This window comes from Apteryx mantelli, chromosome 4 (genome assembly GCF_036417845.1).
Source record: "Apteryx mantelli isolate bAptMan1 chromosome 4, bAptMan1.hap1, whole genome shotgun sequence".
Taxonomy (NCBI): domain Eukaryota; kingdom Metazoa; phylum Chordata; class Aves; order Apterygiformes; family Apterygidae; genus Apteryx; species Apteryx mantelli.
The window spans coordinates 28797757-28820776 of NC_089981.1; the positions used below are offsets into that span (position 1 = coordinate 28797757).

The 23020-nt window shown below is 38.1% G+C and overlaps 1 protein-coding gene across 1 annotated transcript in view; it reads right to left on the reverse strand.

The window, feature by feature from the left end:
• Positions 1-23020, reverse strand: part of TRIM66 (tripartite motif containing 66) — a 51743-nt gene that overhangs the window by 17350 nt on the left and 11373 nt on the right. The window contains exons 3-10 of the mRNA XM_013957905.2: positions 19135-19282; positions 12763-12895; positions 11127-11243; positions 10213-10327; positions 9591-9737; positions 9328-9445; positions 6393-7273; positions 5025-5186 (exon numbers count right to left, since the gene is read on the reverse strand). Of these exons, the coding sequence (XP_013813359.1) occupies positions 5025-5186; positions 6393-7273; positions 9328-9445; positions 9591-9737; positions 10213-10327; positions 11127-11243; positions 12763-12895; positions 19135-19282 (1821 nt within the window). The remainder of the gene's footprint in view (positions 1-5024; positions 5187-6392; positions 7274-9327; positions 9446-9590; positions 9738-10212; positions 10328-11126; positions 11244-12762; positions 12896-19134; positions 19283-23020) is intronic.

Sequence of the window (23020 nt, forward strand, 5' to 3'; positions counted from 1 at the left end):
CAGTATGCTTGACCCTTACTTACTAGTTCTGGTTACCCTGTCTCAAAAAGGATATATTAAAACTAGAAAATAGGGCCATGAGTATAAAGAACCAAAGCATAGAATGGCTTCCCTGCAGAAAGACATTGAAAAGACTAGCAATCACTTCACAGCCTTGAAAAGAAATGTTTGAGAGGAAATTCAATAGGGATCTATAAAATCATGGATATTGTGGAGATGGTGGATAGGGAATTATTATTCACTGTTTTTCCTAACATAAGAACTAGAAGCTATCCTATTGAATTAGCAGGCAACAGATTTAAAATAACCAGGCAAAAGAACTTCAAAATTCATAATGTTGAGTATCCAATACTACTGATAGTATAAAAATGGACTCAAAAGAGGGATTAGGGAAATTCACAGATGAGGGAGCTATGAAGAGCTGCAAAACACAATGGTCTGAGTACAACCTTCAGCTCAGGAAGTCTGTAAAGTGCTGGTTTCCAGAAGCTGGGATAATGCACCAGCAAAGGATCAGTTAGTATTTACCTGTTTCTTATACCACTCTCTAAGTATCTGCTATCAGCTACAGCTATTTATGATCAAATACAGCTCTTCAGTAATGTTCCGTAATGATTTACTAATACAATGTATGGCATATCATAAAATAAATATTCAGATATTTATTTTAAATAAGAGGCTCAAGGAAAGAAACGCTCAATGGTTGTTAAGGGACATAACCAAACCTTAGTTGGACATAAGGTGTCCAATACATTCATAACTGATCACAGTGTCCCAGAAGACAGAACCACGAGTGCCAAAACCTGTTTTAAGATGAGTGGGAACGGTATGGAGCATACCACAGTCCAGGGCCTGATCCAACAGCTGGACAAGTCAAGGAATCCTCCCTCCCAGAAGTAAAGGCTCAGCTCCGAAGTAACAAAAGGGGTGTATTTAGTCTAAGGAGGAGAGGTCCATCTAGCTCTGCAACAATGGCAAAGCCTGTTGCTGTGATACCTGAGGCTTAAACTATAAATTTGTCCTACCCATGTACAGTAATTATGACACTTCTCCAAATGCTAGGTACAGCCTTTAGACCTCTTGCTCATCACAGCCACAAATGACAATTAGGTACATGCAAGCAAAACAAGGACTGCATGCCCTTTATTACCCCTGAAAACACAATTAGGCCAAAAATATCTTAATATTCTTGCTTCAGCTCCAGAATAGATGACCTCTCCAGTCCTGTGTGCAAATTAATAACTCAACAGCATACTATGCAAAAGCAACAGGAGTACCATATCATTCCAGAAGGCTGGTAACCCTCTCCACAAAACTGTTAATCTAATTGAGTACTACACTGCAACATAGCAATTCAATGGCTCATGTAAAATCTGTTTGCTGGAGCTTGATAAAATTCCCCAAAAAGACAAAAGCTGGTTTTACAAAAGTTAGCCTGAGATTATTTCTCTGTCTTGTTGGCATTCTCACTAGAGAGGTCAGGTATTCAGCAGGCATGGAGACAGAACAACTGTTCCATTCAAAGTAGGTGTCCCAGCTAGGTGAGAAGTGAGGCATACTGATGGGAAAGCGTGAGGAGAAAATTATGTCCATTTGCAGACAGACAAGAATATTCCCTTTTTTAGTGCTATGTTCTTAAAAGGTGCTAATCATGCCTCAAATTATGCTATGTGCAATACTTCAGATTTACATCAAACACTCAGTGGTCTAGGCATAGAAATATTTATTCTGCATAGAACCCACTTCACAGAGAAATAATAGTTAGATGTACACAAGGAAGACAGAAAAGCTGATAAAATATTATCACTAAAGTCCCCAAAACAGTGAAATAAAGGAAAACAAGCCCACACATAACTTAAGTTACACATTCAAAGACTATACTGTACCTGTGCATACAGAGCAGGTGGGCATAGAGAGGAATTACCCTGAACTTCAAGAAAGCAATAGCTTAGATGCCACGTTTCTGACTGACACTGGCTAGGAATCTCTGCTTTATACCACTAGAAAGCCAAAATTCTGTCTGCTCAGTGAAGCTACATTTAATTTTTGTCCTGACAAATGGTGAAATACAAGACTTGAAGACGTTTTGAAAGAGTTTGAGGTGTTTCATCATTACTTCTCTGCTTTTATTTATCAATAACCAGCTTGAAAGATGATAGATAGATAACAGTACTCATCAGAGTAACTCTGATATGCATTCTTTGAACTTGAACGCGCGCCAGGCATATGAGTGGTGCTGTAATGGCTGCACTAGCACTTGTTTGGAAAGCTCTGAATAACACACTTGTGGTTTCACCATTTACAAGCAATGCAGTGATCCCAAACTGTTAGTAGCATCTGTTCTATATTGTTTCACACACAAATATGATCCCATATATACACAATTCATCTAGTTATCAGTCAATAATATCAAATGCACCTCATAAACATGTTTGGAAATTAAAACAGATGTTTAATCATATAAGCAATCAAGGCTTACAAAAAAAAAGAAACCACTGGACTAATAGTAACTGCAATGGAATTTTTTTTTTTGACATATATCTTAGCTGTTAATTCTGAGTTTTGCTACATCCTGCTTCACACTTTTTCTTGAATGAAAGAATCTCAACAGGCAGAGAATTACCTACTCCACTAGGAATGTTGCACATAAGGAAGGATGTCATAAAGTCCAGTAGAACTACAAAACATAGGCTTAGAAGTCCAACACCAATTACTGTCTAAAAGGCAGAATAAATTCCTCTTCCAGTAGAAAAAGGTTTATCTTGCCATTTTCTCTAACATGTTTTCTGACAGGAGTATTTTAGACTTCTGCACAGTTAATTATTTTCACATTTTGTGACATCCTTCAAGAACTTTTATGACAGAGATGAAATGTTCTGAACACAGGCCATTCAAAAGTAAATGGGCAGAAACCTGTACAGAAATGTTTGTCTGGAGATGAGTGCGGGAATATTTAAATAATCAGGTGAAACAGAGATGAGAATGAATAGACACATCCCCTTTTTAGAATTAGTCTCCCGTTCAAAACTAGAATTAGTCTCTGCCAGCAAAAGCAGTCATACACTTTTAAACAGCATTCATGAAGGGTATTTGCAGGGTTTCCTTAATGTGCCGTTTCCTTTAATCATTCCTAATAAGCTTTTGCCCTCACTATATTAAGACTTCATTCCAAACAGGCTGTTTACAGGAGACAAATATGGGCAAAGATGGTGCGCTGTAGCTGTTGAGTGTTCCCATTTCTTCCAGAGCTACCAGGAAACCGGTGAAAAATGTAGACTATGCTTTCTGCACAAGAGCATATAATTCTCAGCATCAGAGAAATGTCCCTCTTTTCCTAGGAGTATCCTCCTCTTGCCTGCTTCTCAATTCGTATAACAAAGAATCAGCCTTTCTTCTTTTTTTCTTTTCTCCCTCCCTCCCCCCACCCCCGCCTTTCCCATCAGGTTACACTAGTTTCTCTCTTGTACACCTGGTTCTGCTTTCTTCCCTCTTTCTGACTTTTCTCATTTTAGCTCTTGAGAGAAACCTTCCTTTGCAGGTCCAGAAGACAAGCGCAACTTCTTCAACACATACGTAGAAAGAGCCTCTGAAAGCTAGCTGGTTAGCTTCCCCCCCCCAATAACTTTGGGGGTGTGTCTGCATTGCAAGAAAAGCACACTCTCAGGTTCATGTTCTTGCTCAGATCTTAAATGCATATCTCGGAAATTTTTATAGTCATTTCCTAAAGTAAACATAGCCCGATCCTGAATTTGCACAGCTTTCTTCAGTCCTGTGCTCCATCATCAGAGGTCCAGGAAGATTTGCTTCCACACGCAAAAGTTCAGATCCAAAGAGGGTCAAATCCCAGAATGTTGTGATCCCACCAGCCTGATGCAGAAATGCTATCACGTCTATGGGTTTAAGTTAACAATTGCAGATTTCACTGTGGCTTCCCAAACTGGTTTGCATGTTTCTTCCACATCCTCAGTAATCACCTTTCCATGTCTCTACAATTCCCAAAAGTATCTCCAGTTACTCTGAATTAGTGTTGCATCATAAATATATTAGGTCAACAAAGCTAGGTATGAATGCAGGATAACATAACTTTTCTTGGGCTATTATGGAAAGACAAGTTCTTCTGCAATACTCCACACACAAATTCCAAGAAAAAATTATCCATGAAGGACTTCTGAAACCACCTCCACAAACTGAAATACCATACAGATGTGAGCAATCAGGAGGTAAAGTGCTGTTTGGAGCATTTTAAACAAACTGTATGGGGAGGTAGAAGGCAGTTTGCCTGTCTCAAGTGCACAGGTGGTATCCAAAGCCAGCAGGTACTTACTGATGAATATGAGCTCTCCTGTTTTTGTTTATGCTGCTTCTCCAATAGTTAGGGGCTCCCACTAGGTTGAGGGATCAAAGTATGGCTCTATTATGTGAAGAAATACTCTAGAGATACAAAAATCTATGATTTTTCTGCTTATATACACACAAGGAAAAAGAGTCCATAACAGACAATCATATCTCTTTCAGACCCCACATCTTCAGTAACAATCAGTGTTATTTCCAATGCAACTATTTTGAAGGATGCTTATCATGCCTGATATCGTCAGAATCCCTGACATACTCTTTTTAAAATACATCTGCTACTAATATGGTAATAGCATGTGCTGATAGTTAAATCCCTAGGGATAGGGACTGGACTGAATTTATTCAGTGAAGAAAGAGATGTTGTATTTATTTATCAGTATGCACTTAGCAATCATGTCAGTGAGACCTAGGCACTATTGGCTTATAGAACAGTTGTCAATCTTGGCTACAGCACAGTGTATAACCATATTACAGGAGGGATGCGAACTAGGTTAGGCTATGATCATCTTTCAAGATTTACAAGCCATTTTGTCAACTTTTACTGTATTTTAATTTTCTCGACTTGAATGCAAATTCCAATGTTGTATTACATTCAATATTATGAAATCATGTTTTCTCTTTAAAATATCTTTTTTTTCTTTTTTTTCTTTTTTTTTTTAAGTTCTGTATACCTTTCTCACTGGATGGAAAGCTGATTGTTGCAATGTGCTCTCAGAGGAGTGACTGCTGACACTGGATCCTTCATCCAATGACTGTGACTGGGAGGGAATATCACTTCTGTCAAGAGGAATTACAGGCTTTTGCGCATCTAGTTCAGTAGAACTCTCACAGATCTACAAATAAAGATTAAGAATTAGTGTTTTCAAAATCTCAGAAAGTAAAATGGTAGCAAAATCGCATCAATTCACAGCATACATAACATGACAACAATGAAAAGACTTTGAAGCAACAGAGGCATTCAAACTAACTAAACAGAGAGAGAAACAAATAGAGAAAGACATTTCTCTCAAACACTTCATGGAAAAAATCCAGAACAAAATTGTTGAAATGGACAGCTATTCCAGAAGCCTGTTGTCTGCTCCTTAAGCTACTTTGAGAGCTACACAAGGTGAGAAGTCCACAGAACTTACACAATGGAAAATCCCAACCACCTTTCTTCAGATCTGCCAGAGTCCTTACTGTGCTCTGAATGAGTTGCAAAGCCACCTTATTGTACCACCTCATCTGCCTCACAGAGTTTGGATGCCCACCACCAGGCACTGTCCCTTGTTCAAATAGCAGAATTCTATCTAGCAGACGAAGAGGGGAGAAATTAGCCCTGCTGACAAAACTGCAATACTACAGCAGGTATGATGGCAAAAAAAAAAAAAAAAAACACTTAAAGGATGTGATTCAATAGCAAGAACAGTGACTAGTAGAACAGGAAATAACTCTCAGACTGAAAAACTGTGTTCCTTCATTCTTTTTCCACTGCTCAGCCAGAGTCAAAAAGCCTTTCTCAAGGACTCAGGGCTGGAAGCTTCCAGTAAAAAAAGAAGTGTTGAGATGGGGAATGAGACTACTGCAGCTCATAACCTAAACTGAATGACTCCTCTCTGTTCCCTTAACTTCTCTGAATGTTCCTGTTTACTCATAGCACATAACAAATGAAATGAAGAACAGTTCAGCTGCTAGGACGCTGGACTAGGATTCAGAAGAAGTGGTTTTATTTCTTCTTTGCTGTAAAACTAAAGTCATTCATTCTATTTGTCTGTCCTTTAACTACCTATCCACAAAAGAGGAGTGATAATGCTTTTATTCTCCCACTCTCTGCTTGCCTTGTCTATTTAGACAGTCAGGTCTTTGGAATACATACTGCTTATGCAGCACTTTACAGAAAATAATGGCCTGATCTCCATTAAGCCTGAAGCCTCTGCTGAAATACAAACATAGACAAGAAGACAGTAAGTCTAACCAAATATAAAAAGTCACAAAGGTGTTTCCCATTTGGGGGATTATACTGACTAAATACAATGGGAAATGACTTCTAGAGAACTTACTTGTGCTTCATCTTGGATTTGCTGCTGAACTGGGGCTGGCTGCCTCACTATATAGTTTATCTGACCAACTATGGTCTGTTGAACATGCTGAGGTGGTTTGGCTTGATTCAGCTGCAAGCTGGGCTGTCCTTGAGCCTGGAGAAGACGCTCCAGATCCTTTTTCATCTCTTCCAGTTCAAACTGGTGGTGCATTATGTCCAGACTCTGTTGGATGACTTGTTTGTGGGTATTCTCATTCTGACCTGATGGCGGTGATGCTGGTGGCTGCTGCTGCGGCTGCTGCAAGTGGTTAGGCTTCATCTTCTGGAGATGGCCAAGTTGCACTTGCACAGTTGGAGTCTGCAAAGGAGCCTGTGTGCACAATGGCTGTTGATGGCTTGTGTGAACTTGCTGAGCCTCATGCAATGCAACAGCATAACCAGGAGGTGCAGTCTGCTGCAGCTGCTGGGCTGGTAAATGCTTTCCAATCCTCCCAGACACACTCTCTGGCTCTGACAGAGATTGCTGCTCCAGCCCAGACTGTGTTAGTTTCAGAGGCTGGGGGGTGCCCCTTTGCTCTTTGTCATGTTGCTGTACGTTGTACTGCAGTGGAAAATGCTGCTTATGAGGTTCGGGAGGTTGTCGAAAATTCTGATGACGGTTCAGGTTTTGGTGAGAAGGCTGAGCTTTGTTCAGGTGAGGTACACTGAGGCAGTGTGAGCAACACACAGGAGTAGGACACTGAACTGGAGGTGGCAACTGACGTGGCTGGCTATTCGCAGGCTCTAGCTGTGATGCTGGTGAATGGTGCCCGTGATACAAGGATGTCTGTAATCCTTGTGCATTTCCACAGAGTAGCACATCTGAATGAGAAATGTGTCCACCTTCCACAGTGAAACCTCCTGTAAAACAACTATATATATGAGTATCCTATTCACACAGTCCTTCAAGATACTTTCAAGATGCCTTTTTTCAAGATTTTTGTGTGGTTTGAAGTCACACCAAATTCCTGCTGACGTCAGTGGAACTCCTGGTTGAAATACCAGTCAATGTTTTGATAAAGTACCCTCAGCTTACATTATTTTAATTGATGGATATGGTTTATGCTTCCATTTTTCACTAAAGTATTAGCATATCTTTTCATCCATAAGCAAAGGTACAAAAGACTGCTTTCAGGGTGAAAGTGAGAAAAATAAAACAGATTTATGTTATATAGGACTGAATCATAGTCACAGAAGCTAGAAATAGAAATGACCGATGAACTGATTTTGTCCATGCTCTTTGCCAAGATAATATTATTTCCTGTAATACTTTACCTAGTGTTTTACTCCATCTAACTGTAATACTTTACCTAGTGTTTTACTCCATCTAATTTTGAATATCTTAAAATGGGAAGAGAAGCAACATTTTAGACCGCTGATCTGAACACTGAACTGAACTTACTGTGGAAAACCACTACAGTTGGGAAATTTATAGCTGGTGAGAAACAAACTCAATGTATGCACATACATTATATAAATAACAGTCAATATTATATAGCCAGTGTCTTAAAGCCATCTTTGTGCCCATTAATTTTAAGTCCCTCAAGCACTGCTCAGGTCCCTTGGCTGTTGAGATACTAGAGGATCTGTGGAGCGCAGACATGGCTGAGCCTAGCTCACCCTGGGTAAGGCAGAGGAAATATCACAAGGCTCACTGCAGATTCGCCATTTCACCCAGGGAACCCTTGACAGAACTGCCAGGCCACAACGTTGTAGTTATAGAGTTGGTGTCTGCTGGCACAGAACTGAATTTCAAATAAAATAGGCAAAGTCAAGGCTATTTGACAGCCAGTACCACTACGTTCTAAGTAATTTCAGTTAGAAGTTTATACTTGATTACATTTAATATTTTATAATGTAAAAACATCAATTGAAACATTAGCTGTTAACTAGAGAATTTGGGAGGGTTTTATGTACTGTAATTAATTCCTATTTAAAGTTTCATGCAAATCAACAACAGGTCCATTGCTTATCCCTAAGCTCTTCTTCTCACAATAAATATTAAAATAACCAGGTCAAAGCCATTTAACAAACAGCTTGAAGTCTTATTGTGTGTTGTAAAGTGAAACATAAGCTAATAAAGCAAAAGGGTTGCTATGTCAATGCATTCTGTGTACATTACTACAAAATAAGGCAAAAGAACGTTGGTATAGAACTTAAAATGTCTTTCTGTGACTCTCACTCCTTTGTATTCTGTGGGTTTGGAACGCTGTTTTCTGACTATTTCTAACTATTTGGAACAAGGACCCATCGTTCTCACAGACTTGAAGTAATCCAGTTACATTTTTTTAATCACTATGTAGTTTTTGTAGAATGATTATGATCATATTTTGTTGTGACCCTACCTAAACAAGTCAGTATTATCAACCTTAGAAACCTTTTATCTTTAAGCAATTCTACCACTATCATAATAAGAATTTCTATGACTTTTACATGGACAGCCTAGCAGCTGCACTGTGGCCAGCTTGTATACTGTTTGTCATGTAACAAAAAAAAGTTAATTATCCAACATCTTTCATTTATTTAAGAATGCATTAGGGCAGGGAAATAGTGCTTAGAAACCATATGTTTTGCACCACTTAAGCCCTGGACAGTATTATCACTAAACTAGTAGTTGCGTTCTTACACTGCAATGTTTTAAGATCAAAAATAATATTTATATGGTACATTTATAGGTAATGTTTGTAGGATAATATTTATAAATAATGATGTCTTTTAATGAACAAGTTGATATAACTGGGAAAACAGAAAAGTTCGGTCACAGTAACTTTTCTTCAGGTCTGTAACAAAAGAAACTAAACCAGAAGTCAAAACAAAAAAGGAGAGCACTTTAGGGAAGGTACTGTATTTTCTGCATCTGTCTCATCTAGTTTTGGGCACTTGTCTAATAAACAAAAACACTTTATTTTTCTTACCTAAATTGGACAGCTGTTTAGTCCAGTAGGAGGGATCCCAAGTAAATCTGATCTTCAGGGGAGGGCCGATGTCTGTGTTACAGTTTGTCTCTAATAAGCGCTGTATCTGAAATACAATCTGGTGAAAAATCAAAGGATTATGATTTTATTCATGATTGTAAAACCATAAAAAGTGTTTCATTTGGGAAACAGTAAATCATTAAAACAGTTCTCACATTCACTGCACAATTTCACTTTACTGAGAAAACAAGTATTGCTCTTACCAGTTCTTTACTGAAGAGAAATGGGATGCTGTTTTTACTGCACACTGCCCAGCTGATGAAGTTCTGCACGTGTTCAACCTGTCTGCTTAAAACCACAACACCTTGCAGCTGTTGTTCCAATTTCTGCTTCCTTTCACTGGTGATTCTCTATTAATAATGTGAAACAGTAGGAGATACTTGTCATCATTCAGACAGACATAATGCATACAATCATCAGCATTACATTATGCATTATTTGCATTGGCACTGTTATGTAGAAACTCTAAACTACCAGTCATAAAGAGAAAGCAAACCCTATTCAACTGATAAGTCTGAGTTCAGGAAAAACAACAAACAGGAAAACAAGAAGCTAGTTTGTTTTGAAGTACACAAAATGTGCACACACATTCTCTGTAACTACATTAGAAAACATGATTAACTCATAACATGCATTCATTTTGTCACTTTATCATAAATCCTTGTCAACCATTGATCCAAACCTACAACTGCAGAAAAAGATATATTTGAAAACATAAACAAAGGGACACTAACGTTCACAATCTGTATTCCTTTCATTGGCATTGGGATTTAATTTTAATTTAGTTTAATTTCCCAAGATATCAAAGAAACTACTGTTACTTACTTCAAGTTGTTCAAGAAGGATGTTTGTTCGTTTATTGATTTCATTCATCAAAACCATCTTGGCCATTTTGATTTGATTCTCAACTTTTTTGTATAAATGTTTTACTTCAAGCAACCTATGGGGAAGATGAGTGAACTGATAAGTCATTCAGTGCTTGATAGTTACTTATTACAAGAACTGATCTAAGTATTGGCAAAGAAATCCAATGAAAGTTGTATCATTTCCCGTAAGTTTTGCTACACTTCTCTTCAAACATGCTAATGCTGATTGACACTAACAAACATCATGCTATGAACAGTCCAAGTTTTTCTTCAACAAGCACATGCAGAGCCACATCCAAAAAACTCACGCAATTCAGATGGCCCGTTAACAACAAAGGGTTGAAATAAAAATTAATTTCTACTTAATGACTTCACTTTATGCTAGAGTATAAATAGATTTATACCTATTTCAAACACTTGAAAGAGTATGTCTTCTACATTAATAAAACTGACAGCTAAGACATAATCAGTAGTTGAAATCTAGTTTAAATAATGAAATATTTTCATTTTTATATCAGTCTTGACTAAAACTGTAGCTTGTTTTGAGGTTTCTTGAAGAAATAAGCTATTTCAAAGTTATCTTTATTTCTCATCTTTTTAAATTCTAGTTCAGAAAAAGTAGACTATAGAAATAAAACATTAAACTCTGAAGTCAGCTGTCACATGCCTCATATGGACTACCAAACCCTATAGTACAATACCATGACATGTGAGCACCATTTAAAGATAAATTTAGTATTTTTAATCTTCCTATTACTTCCTGCTCTCCAAAAAAAACCATAGCATCTGCAATTACTGCTGGTAACCTACATTTAGCAAAAATAATGTATTTACTGATCACCCACTTTCAAGAAATTAATGCATAACAATTACCTGTCTTCAATCTGTTTAGCCGAAACCTGAATCCCATTTTTTTTCTCTTCCACTTTAGCTATGACATTCTCCAGGATAGCCCTCTGATTTTGCAGAGCTTCATCAAGGTGTCTGAACCTGAGAAAGGAAGGGAAATTCTCACACCACGCTCTTTTCTGTTGACAAATAACTATTGAGAAGTTAAAGAATGGCTGTGTTCTTCTTTGATATGCTCAAATAAAGCACTGTTTGCACTTCCTGATGTTACAAGCTAGAGGGGAATTCCTGAATCTAGCGTTGCAGCAGCCACTAGAACCACTAAGCAAAACTGCCCACTGCTAGATGTCACCTGCTGCTCTGTGTTTCCCTTGAGTACGGCTTGTTTCTCTCTGCAGCCAGACAGACCCACTGAGGACTCAGCAGGATGCACAGGTCAGAGGGTCCATTTTGCTTTATTTGTAAAGCCTGAATCCCATGGTGAGCCAAGAGGGAGCTGTCCTAACCACTGGACCTTTTATTGAATATAGCTTATGCAAACGAGAGCCTTAGCTCTTCTTTTCTCTGTGCAATGGTTGAAGTATAAAGGCATAGACCTATTTAAGAAAAAGGCCACTCCAGACATCTGGTAGACTGCCAGAAAACCTAGGTTAAATCTTTTAGAACTTGTGTTTAAAAACATTCTTTACTAGTCTGAAAAATAAATCATTTACATTACTGAAGGTTGGTAGCCCATGCTGATAAGGAGTTCATACCTCCTGACAATGTTCAAAGGGGTCTTAGCTGGACTTCAGCCTCCATACTTAAGCACTGAATTCTCAGATAGGGCCATCCTTTATTTATTTACATGTTTATTGTCTGCCACCCAACAGCTTTGCCTGTAGTGTGTGAACTGTAGGAGCTGGCATCTGTAACTCTGGCAATCCATTTCAGCTGCCACAGGTACTGCTCTTCCTAAATTTCTTCTGCCTTCTTTCTAATGTAACTCCTATAGATTGATTTTGGCTTTCTATATTTGAAGGCAGAAGCTATATGCCTAAAGCAGAAGAAGCAGGCATGTTCAAGTCAGTTACTGTCAGATGGACAGTTCAGGGGTGCAGCTGCCTTATAGCCTGTCTGGACCCAGTCACCACCTTCTTTCCTACTACAAATGCTCTGTGACTGCTATCCCAAACATTACCACCTCCCACAGAGACAGGCTCATGTTACAAGGAATCACCCTGTCACTGTCTACATACAATTTCTTACTTGACTCACACACTTCTGCACACAAACAGCAAGCTTCAGCGTTGGTAACTCTCACCTTGTGTAGTCTTGGTGTCTTTGATTAAGGTAAATACAAGGATTTGAACCATGTTCAGCTTCTGCCTTTGAGCACAACCGCAAGGAGTTAGATGCATGTATATACAGTATTTGGGCAGATAATTCAAGCAGGAGGGTGTACACTGCTGAGAGCAGTGTATAATCCTGTGAGAATAGTAACCCATGTGTCACCTGGCTTGGGCAGAAGACAACTGAACCGAGTTTGCTGTGGCCTGTAAGTTTGACCTAGACTACAGTTTCAGCTGACAGAAAATGCAGATGAACAGTCTTAAATTTAAATTAGATATGTTTTTAGATGGGATTATGAAACAGACATTGAGCAATTAATGTTTGGTACCTATGTTCCTTATGCTCTGTCAGAATGCAGCTGCGACACGTAAGGGTATCACAGGTCTCACAGAACACCTTGAGCGGCTCTTGAGTATGCATTGGACAAAATAAGGAAAATTCACTTGCTTCATCTTCAGCTGCTGAGGAATACAAAGCAATGGTGTCACTGAGAGAAACTGCTATTATAGTTCGAAAAGAGAGTTGCCAACTCTCACAATTTTGTTGAAAGTCTTGATGCTATTTTTAAAGACCCAGATTCTGGAACCATCTGATTATACGAAGCAGGGTTTGTTTGAGAATTTTACTGGTCTTGTAGATCCTACAAATTGAGCATATCAAAGAGGTTTAGAAACATGTAATTAAACTCAATTTATATTGTCCTCTAAATTCACGTGAGTTTTAAATATCCCATTGATTTTATGAACCTGCCTCATGACTTAATTCTCTGGGTTGGCAAAACAGTCAACAAAACTGTATTCTAAAATGTAGAAAAGTAAATATGTTAAATAAATCTGAAGTCACAGCAGAAGCAAGGAAATCCTTAATTCTTAAAAAGTCACGTGGGGGATTTTTTCTTTTTTTCTTTTTTTTTTTTTTTTTTTTTTTACTGTTTTGGTTTCATTATAAATGCAGTACATAAACTTCAGCAGCTAAAGCATATTGATATTATGCACTAATACATTTTCTAATAAGGAATTTCTAAAAGAGTGAGATAATGAAGAGTAAGTGATGGACAGCAGAAACACAAGAGAAGTACTGTTCCTTTTTAATCTATTCTTGTCTTCTTTCTTGGATATAGCAGAATTGCTTGAGAAAAAAAGAACACTCAATGAAAGAATGCAAGAAAATTGAAAAGTTCAGAGAAACCTCTTGACTTGGATTCCCAAAACTTTGACTTCAGAGACAATTATTTTAACAGTGTAAAGTGTTAAGGAACACCCAGCATTAGTATTAGGGAAACCCATCATTTGCTCAAAACGGTCTGAAAGCCCAAGCAGAGTTAAGGTACAATGACAGATTTATGCAGGTGAATGTTCAAAACCTTTGTCTACAGGACCATCAACATTATTAGCACATACAGAAGTATAAGGGAGGAGAAGAAAATCACACATTTGTATCCTCCAATGACACTATCCTGTCATTTTTACAAACACATGAGAAATTCAATAAAGCAAGCACCTTTAGATCAATGTTTACTGATAAAAACTTTAAAAAATTAAAAATTACTTACTTATATAACATTATTTGCTTATAAAAATGAGAAAAATTCTTCTATTTTCCCACACTAAATCCATCTTATTTATCTAAGCTAAAAAAACCTTGTGGCAGGGACCATGCCTGATCCTCTAGCAAAATGGAGCTTTTTATACAATCAAGCCTCTGAACTGGTTCTACTGCAACAACACAGAGACACAAGATACAGCAAGCTATACTAATTCAGTCACTTCAATCTATTTTCAAATTGGAAAACACACAACACAAGTAGAAAGGCTAAGAAAATTTAAGAGCTGACAGAAAATGAAAGTGTGGAGAAAATCCATGCCACGCTATAAAGAAAACATGCACCTGAGCAGGTAAAGCCAAGCATCTTACTTTTTGGATTGCTGTCTAAATATTTCTGAGTTGGTTGCTCTACTTCCCCCCATTCCATTAGCTTTTTCTCCCTTTATTGACCCAACATGCAAGAAGATAGTTCGTGATTGATTAGATCATTTTTATGTAACAGCATTACATAGTTTACATTTTATGATTTACTTACTAGAGTACCACACTTTATTTTTCAGGAAAGTATATTTTTTATATTATCATTAAATCAAAAGCTAATACATAGCATTATTAAAAATGGGATGTTGAACCTAAGGGGTTTTTTTTAGCCCATGCCAATAATTTTTTTGTATCCAGGTGCATTATTCACCTCCGCTGCAAAATTTTCTCTGATTGCACTGCAAGTATGTACTTTTGCATTAAAAACTGCAGCAGACAAGGCAAATAATATATAACCAAGCAGTTGTATGTCAAAGACCATCTCTTCCTCCCCTATCACATCACATATCAAATCTTGAAAGAAAAACAGAATAAAAACTCCAAAACATTTATCTTAATTTTCCTGAGTTGGAAAAGCCCCTCTTGGTCTTCTGTGCCCATCTCCCAGCCCCTGCAGAGCATGAAAGCTGTATTTTGAAAACTCAGGATCGAGTTATCCATGATATGTGTATTTGGAGAAATATTTAAACAGCTCCTGCTCATCAGGACATGTGCTCTTTAAGATCCAAGTATAATGAAGCTCGTTCACAATCTTATGTAATGACTTCTCAATTTTCTTTCTCTCCATGAAGGGTTCTTTAGCCTTTGGGTGACTGCAATCATCCCAAAGAAATCAGTATTTTTTTCAGGATTGTGTCAGATTTAAGAGACAAGCACATTTCAAATGCAAACTGAGAAGGATGAAAATCAATGTTATCTAATTACAACACAGACCCACAGTCTCTGCCTCTAGTAATTCCCCAGTTCAACGACATATCAGGGTGAACTGCTACTAAACCACAGCAGTAGGTATTCAAGACCTAATTTATACTCAGCTCAGAGCTAGGTTCTTCAGTTTTAAAATTAGTTGAATTTATATGAATCAGCAGCTAAACAAGCACGTGAACCTGCTTTTTCTAGGAGCAGACATCTTGACCCCCACTATCCAAGTTAGTTTCCTGAGCAGAACGTCACATGAAAAAAAGGGAAAGTTCAGTTGCTCCAAATTCTGAATTAGCATCACTTGAGTCACCATTTCCTGCAGTCTGCATTTTCCTATCTCAGGTGGATCTCCAGAACAATAAACAGGAATTCTTGAATCTCTGTTATTCTAACCAGCAGATGACAACTGAGAAAGAGGAATCTCATCTTGGCTAATACAGTCCCCCCTCAACTTGCATAATTTGCAATGGCTTGCACTTTGATTTTATAGGTTCATATTCAACCTTGAGAGACTGCAAGTAACGAGTAGTAGAGCAAAGAGAAAATAATTCAGTGGGTGAATCGGCTTATAAATAGTTGGTATGTAAGTACCAGCTCATTTAGTTCTAATGTAGTTTTGGCAAAAGCAATTTTTCTACTCAAATGCAAAGCACAGGCTTCCACTTAACTAGGAGATAATCTATACTAAAATTGAATCTCCTTTTTAAGAAAACTGAGACTAAGAGAAAAAAGTTCTGATTTTTTGAATTTAAGTAGTCTGAGAGCACAGCAGAACTTTGCATATAATGAGATTCTCTTATTCCTAGCGTTAATGCCAAGCCCTCCAGTGCAAGGTTTGCTCTTCAGAGATTATTCCTCCAGAACAGTTCCTTACTCTGTCAAAAAGCATTGCTCATGTTATGCTCCCAGGGCCCACCTTGGCATTCTCCAATACACACCACATTCATTCTACAAGCAGACTTTAAAGTTTTCACATCTATTGGCCACAGATCCAGAAGGGTATTTTTTTGCTTTTTGGGGTTTTTTTTACTATCAGGAAAATACAGTGGCTGTGAAAAAGATGCTGTTGATGTTGCTGTATACAGGCTGCCTCCTTCATTCACCGTTATATAAAAAGCATTCCTGTCTTGGCCCATCATTTAATCATCTGCGAACCACATCTCAGCATCAGTTCATGTTCATCATCAGCTGTGTTAGCCTGGCACTCCTAAGTTAGAACCGGAATTTTTGAGAGTACCTCTAAGTGGTTCAGCCAAAAAGAATATACTGGAGCAACTGAACAATATATAAATACTAGGTAGAAAAAATTTAAGTCAAAGTGATGCTCGGCACTTGCTTTTTACTTATCTGGTTTTATGCTTAAAAATAAGGTCCTGTTTTTCAGTGTAAGAGTTCAGTGAGTGTTCTTAGCTAAACAACTGTGACACAGACCATTTCAATTCCCAATGAACATATTTGAAACAATGGAGTCTAACTTAACTAGAAAACCCCCCCAGCTACTAGACGTTTCTAGTGCCCTCACAGAATGTTGTGAAGGTGAATAAAACAAAGCTATTTTCAACCAGGAATGGTATTTCCAATGCCAAGAAGCCCTCACAAGGAAACCCCTGACAGCAGCATTGCTTCTTACGGATCTTCACTTCAGACTTCCAAAAGATGAGTCCATGGCAGGGGGGAGATCAGGCTCCCTTTAAACTTTTTCCTGAGAAAATTCTTCTGCAATATACAGTTTTTCTGTCCCAGTCCAGTCCTGCCCCATTTTACCCTCCCCCATTATCTTCAGAACACAAATTTGACCTGAGGGTAGAAATCTTAAAAAAATCACATGAATTTAGCACACTTGTCTGCAGCATGACCTCAAGAGGCCGGGGGCGCTGCCAGGTAGCCAGCTCAGTCGTTCAGCTGCATGACCTGGGTCCTGCAGGCCCTGGAAGGAAGCATGGGGCAAGTGGTTCACAGGGTAAAAGGTCCAGGGAAGGACCGGGATGGAGACCTGCAGATTCTGCATGGCGGGGTGGGCAAGATCAGAGGCATTACACAGATGATAGATATTGCAAAGGAATAAGCAGAAAGAGACGTTTCCATGGGAAGCCAGGTTCCTTTATATCTCCTCCTCAAGGAAGACCTTGTTTATCAAAATTATACAAATGTCAGAATAGACAGGATCAGCCGGGGGTGATGGTTCTACTTTACTTCATTTCAGACCCAGTGAATCTTAGTTTTCAGGTGAGGAAAAAGTCTGTCCCTTGCAAAGAAAATAGCAAAAGTTACAACATTTTAAAGATGCAAGAGTGATAGAATAGAGAGTCTCTAAACAGGTGCAAGAGCTTAAAGAGAAGGTAGCTGTAGTTCAGAAGCACCATACAGAGACTGAAGGTTACTGAACCTGAAAGCAGAAGAAGCCTTACTTCCAAGAAAGAAAAAAATCTCAGACCAGGTTGTAATATGTCCTAGCTTTTGCTTTCTTTGAAATATCCCGAGGGGCTATTTATTTTACATCCCCAACTGTGTTTTAGATTAACTAGCCTATATGTACTACTAACCTCTTTGTTCATTATTCTTTGTTTCAGCAGAGTATTTAGGACTAAATAGATGACAAAGCATTTTAGTAAAAAAGTGTTTTTGTATCTTTTTATTTATACAGCAAACAATACCACAACTAAGCCACAGGTAGATTTTCTTAGCGTTATTTGTCAACAAAAATGGGTTGGTAAGCCTTACTCAGAGTGAAATGAAATTATAAACAGCTAGAACCTCAAAACCACAGTCCTTATCGTGCCATCAACTCAAGAAGAAAAACATATTGTCCATCCAATCAAGGCATTTGCGGGGGTGTTTCAGTTTATATTTTCTCCAGAAAAGACCTAGAAAACATTTAAATCTGTCATCTGTGCTTTTTTATTATTCTTACAGACTATTTTTCTTGTTTTCACTCTATTGGCAACCACGTATCATGTCTCATGTGAAGTGCCTCAAGCTGTTTCATAGGAACACCCAGGACTTAAAAGAACTCTGTGCTAAAAATAAAGCAGAGGCTTCTATATGCAAAATCCTAAAGCCAGAGAAAACCATTATAATCAGTGGGCTGTATCTATGTTTATTCCTTGTTCCATCTTTCATGTTCCTTACAAAGAATGATAGTGCAGCACAAACTCTCTAGCACAAATAATTTCACATGTGAGCAAAATGTAAACTTTGTAAACATTGTATAAATTGCAAGACTCTTATTTTAGATTACAAATATCATATGTAAGTTTAGGTTAGCACACTCCTCAGCAGACCTCTGGCATATGAGCAACAAAAATAATGAACAATAGCAGCAGATGATCACCCTCCTCTGTGGATCATCACTGTAGAGCAATATGAGATGCATTTGTCAGTGGGTTCCAGCTGTGCTTACTGACAGTAATACACTGGTTGCACTCGGGAACCCTGTTTTTCACTCCAGGCTTAGGAAAGGAACATCCTACAGTAGTCACAGTCTTTTCCTCTCTGCGACCCTCCCTCCTCCATCCTGCCTGCAAGCACAGGGATTGCTTTGGTGGTTTCCTGAAGGCAAGTATCAAAAAAGGGACAGAAACACTGAAAGAGCAAGACCTATTGCCATGGAAGCCTACCAAATCCTAACCTGATGCTCTGCAGACTGAAAAGGCCCAGGGAAGAGACTGTACCTCCATAGAACTCATGTAGCCAAAATGCATCAGATAATATGGAGCATTGATTGTGGCGAGGGTAGGTTTAGGCCCCTATTATTGTAGCGGATGGCATAATCTCTCATTCACACATACAAACCCTTCTGAGTCAGACTCACATGGAGCATGGTGTCTCTAGCACAGAGCCCGAGACTGCTCCATTTTCAGCTGAATAACTGTTATTAGAAGAAACATAAAACTTCAAAGTGCATCTTCTGTACCTGAACAGCCCTTCATGGATACAGATAGGAAGCGGTCTCCAGTTTCCTTGCTATGTCTGTGTTCCTCTGTACATGAACTGCACAGCCACTTATTGCAGCTTGTACAGAGACTGTGAGCAGGTCTCTTCTCTTTACACGTGGAGCAACTCTGAGAACAAAAAGTGCAATTAAATACAAGGATAATGAACTGGCTTGTAGATACTGTTATCTTAGACTATGATTCAGCTTGGTAAGCTTGAGATTTTTTTCTTCCTCAAACTAGTGTGATTAAAGTGATTAAGAGTACTGTTACTGTTAAAGGGATCAGCATAAAATAAAGATTTGGAGCTGTTAAACCAAATTGTGTGTCTTTCTATGGTCTAGTACAATTGAGCATAATTATGACATGATGCAGGAACTATTCAGTAAAATTCTAGGTTCTGTGTTACACATGAGATCAGAACAATTAATCACAATGACTTTCTTCTGAACTGAAAAATCCATTAATTTTGTCCGATTTCAGTATAAGGAAGGCTGGTGAAAGTTACTTCTGAAAGTGAATGCTGTGCTTTTTAGTCCCTTGCTATTAGTGTTGCAATACTTACTGATGGCTTTAACACATCAAATTAGTGTACCCATTTCTTAAATAAAAATATTTTCTACCTCAAAGATTGTCTAGGTTACAAAACAAAGAAAACATTAAAGGAGAGTGAAAGATAACCATCAAAAATTTTTTAATCTAACTATCATTTCCTCCCAAATGACAACATTATCAAGAAACATTTTACCTTATCTTGCTTTAGTGACATTCACTCATTTCTGCCCATTAAAGGTTATCAAATAACCTACAAAATTTATAGCCTGGGGTCCTCATCTACTTTCAGGTATATGAATTTAAATTGGAGCAAATTCAATAGAGCTACTCTAGATCCACATTGTTTACTTAAAATTAGAGTTTACTATATTGGCTGTAGGATTGCATGAACAACTCTGACAGTGATACAGCGTAACTATCAGAAAAATACAATAAAACATGCCAAATGGTAAGGCAATTTTGAAAACAATATAGAGACACCCACACACTATTAATGAAAAACTTAGTTCCTGTTCCCTAAAGAGAGTTGAACAAAGATGAGCTCAATTTATATATTGATATCAAATGTGATGAGAGATAAGACAGACGTGGGAGTATGAGAAGAACTGGAACTTTTAATTAACTGTCATCTGTACTGATTCAACCGTTCAGGGAATGCCCTCTTCTCCTTTATTATACAGGCCATGTTGTCTAGAACAGTCACTAAAGGTGAAATCCATAAAGCAGCACTTAAATGAGGTAGGTAATTTGATTTCTTTGTTATCCAGGACAAACTCAAGAGGTATTCCAAGATAGCTATGATGATACTTTACTTAAAAAAGGATTTGCACAAGGCATAAAATATCTTGTCTGAGAATTCCTAATATCAATATTCATTGACTTACCATAGCACCATACAATTTCCCAGAGTGATCATTGTGATATAGTTTTATCATCAAAGCATTAAAAGTTTTGTCAGCGGCTTATCATCGCACTCAAACATTTCCTACAAGTTTAGGAAACATCTCCTGTATTATGCATAGTTCTTGAGTACCGTTACTACTATCACTGCTACTCAAGCAACTAATATGAAGTGGCAAAGTGACTTCCTATGATGTCCTCTCTGCTGGACATCAGCTCAGCTTCAATTCAGTTTAGTTAAAATTGCATCCCAACTGTTCTGATGGAAAGCACGAAGAGAAGGATCTAACAGCATGCATTCAACGCACAGGCCCTGATTCAAGCCTTGGGAAAGGTAATAGATTTTCTCTTCACCCTGTCTCAGATCATGACTTTAGATTGCCTGAGGGGAGAAAAATTAGTTCTTCCTTTGCTGATTTTTCTAGTTTTAAATCACAGCTTAAATATTAAGTGGAACATCTGCATCTACCTAACTTCTGAGACTCAAGTTTGGCTCAAAGATTTCACTTCAGCCCAAGAATAAAAATTTTGGTTCCATTGAAATTCATGCAAATTTTACCATTCCCTTCAGTGAGGCTGGAATTTCACAACAGGTCCCTTATCAATTCACTGTTTAAGAGTTGTATTTCTAATATATATTTTTTTAAGAGGTTGAGCAATTCTTGACAATAAGGCATCAAAGCAAAGTTTTAAATGTCTTATATAGTCTAGGCTGGAAAGTACTTGTGTTGCTATTCTGGTATTTTAGCTGTTTGCTTATCAGTAACATTTTCAAAAGGTACATGCAACAGTTTGAACCAAATAGCCAAAATAGCTTATATAACCAAAACGTACGGATATTTATTCTGGGGAGCAAATCTTGTTGTATAAAGAGAAATGGCCAATTTAAAAGGTAATCATGAAGGGCCAGCTTGGGGAACACATCACAAGTTTAGACATGCTCTGCCTTCTTTGTAATAACCAAAACTGCCTACTCATAAGCCTACCCATAACTGGCTGTTAGACAGTCTGAGAAGAAGTTATGCTGAACTGTACTGAACATTACTTTTAAGCTGCAGGGCACAGAGTGTTCCCAGAATTATATGGGGAAATGAGCAAGAGATTTTGAATCCCATATTTTGGGGATTCCTACAGCTGGTATATAGCACGTTCTATCATTTGTGCTTCACTATTTCGTACACTGAGAAATATCTTGCTTCCAAATGCTTTATTACAAGCCTTGACAGATTCCCATTTGAACACGTTAGATAAATTAAGAAAATGATGGCTGTTCAGCTTTGTCTCAGTTGGATGATCTGGTGCTTCTCTCTGCTCTCACTGATGGTAAGACTGTTGCTTTAGGTTTGGGGGGTTTTTTGGAGGGGGGGGGTTAAGACAGAAAGCAAGCTTTACTGTTACATGACTTGATTGTCAATGAAAAGGAAGCAAGCCAAAGCTATTAGAAAGGTTCCCCAGTCCCTCTAGGGTACTGCTATGCTCCAGGGAGTATTCTGCTTTTACTGAATTGCTCTTAGGACTCCTAAGGGATTACAGAGAAGAAAAACCTTCTTCTAAAAGAAGATCTGAAAAATAATCTAGTGCTTCTGAAGACATTAAATATTCTCATTTGATTTCCTTTCTACACCAACTCTCATTGAAAGGTAAATGAAGTGAGTCATGGTAATTAAGAAATCCCAGTATAATAAGGGCATTCTAAACACTGCAGCACTATCTTATGAATTTTGTTCTTCTCTCTGAAGAGTGCATGTGAAGAGGCCTTTCTGCTTTACATAAAGCTATATTGTACTTCAGGCACCTTATACCTAAAGCCGTCAACACACACTTTGCTCGCATTAGTTACCAAATTTCACCAGTGCACTCCATGGATTAGGTTATGCGTTCCTTCCTTTTTAAAGATGGAGAAAATGACTGTGACAGGCAACTGTCTACTGTGACAGGGAAGAAGCACATCTCTTCTGTGCTTTTTTGGAACCAGATCACTGGGTTAGTCACAATTTAAAGCAGTCTCAGGCCTTCTCTGTGGGACAGAACTAACCTCTAAAGTGCTGTTACTCCTACAGGAGAGCAGAGGAGTGGAAAGATATATCTTCTGTCCTGCGTTCTGGAAAAAGTGTTTCCTTGTGCCCAAAGGCTCTGAAACTGAATATCCAGTATGGCTATCTAATTTCTTTAGGAATCAAAAGCACAAAAGAGACCACGATCTTGCTCAGAAGGTGAAGCCCCAAATCCCTAGTTCTTTGATACTAATTCTTACCTTTGGATAAAACAGTCAGCAAATTACAGACTATTTTTAACACGTTACCAGCTGTTTAAACTCCATTATCAGCAATACTACCACATTCTAAAATCTCTTACTCATGCAGATAATAGAATACTGTACCACAGAGGGAGCGGACATACACACCTTCCTCT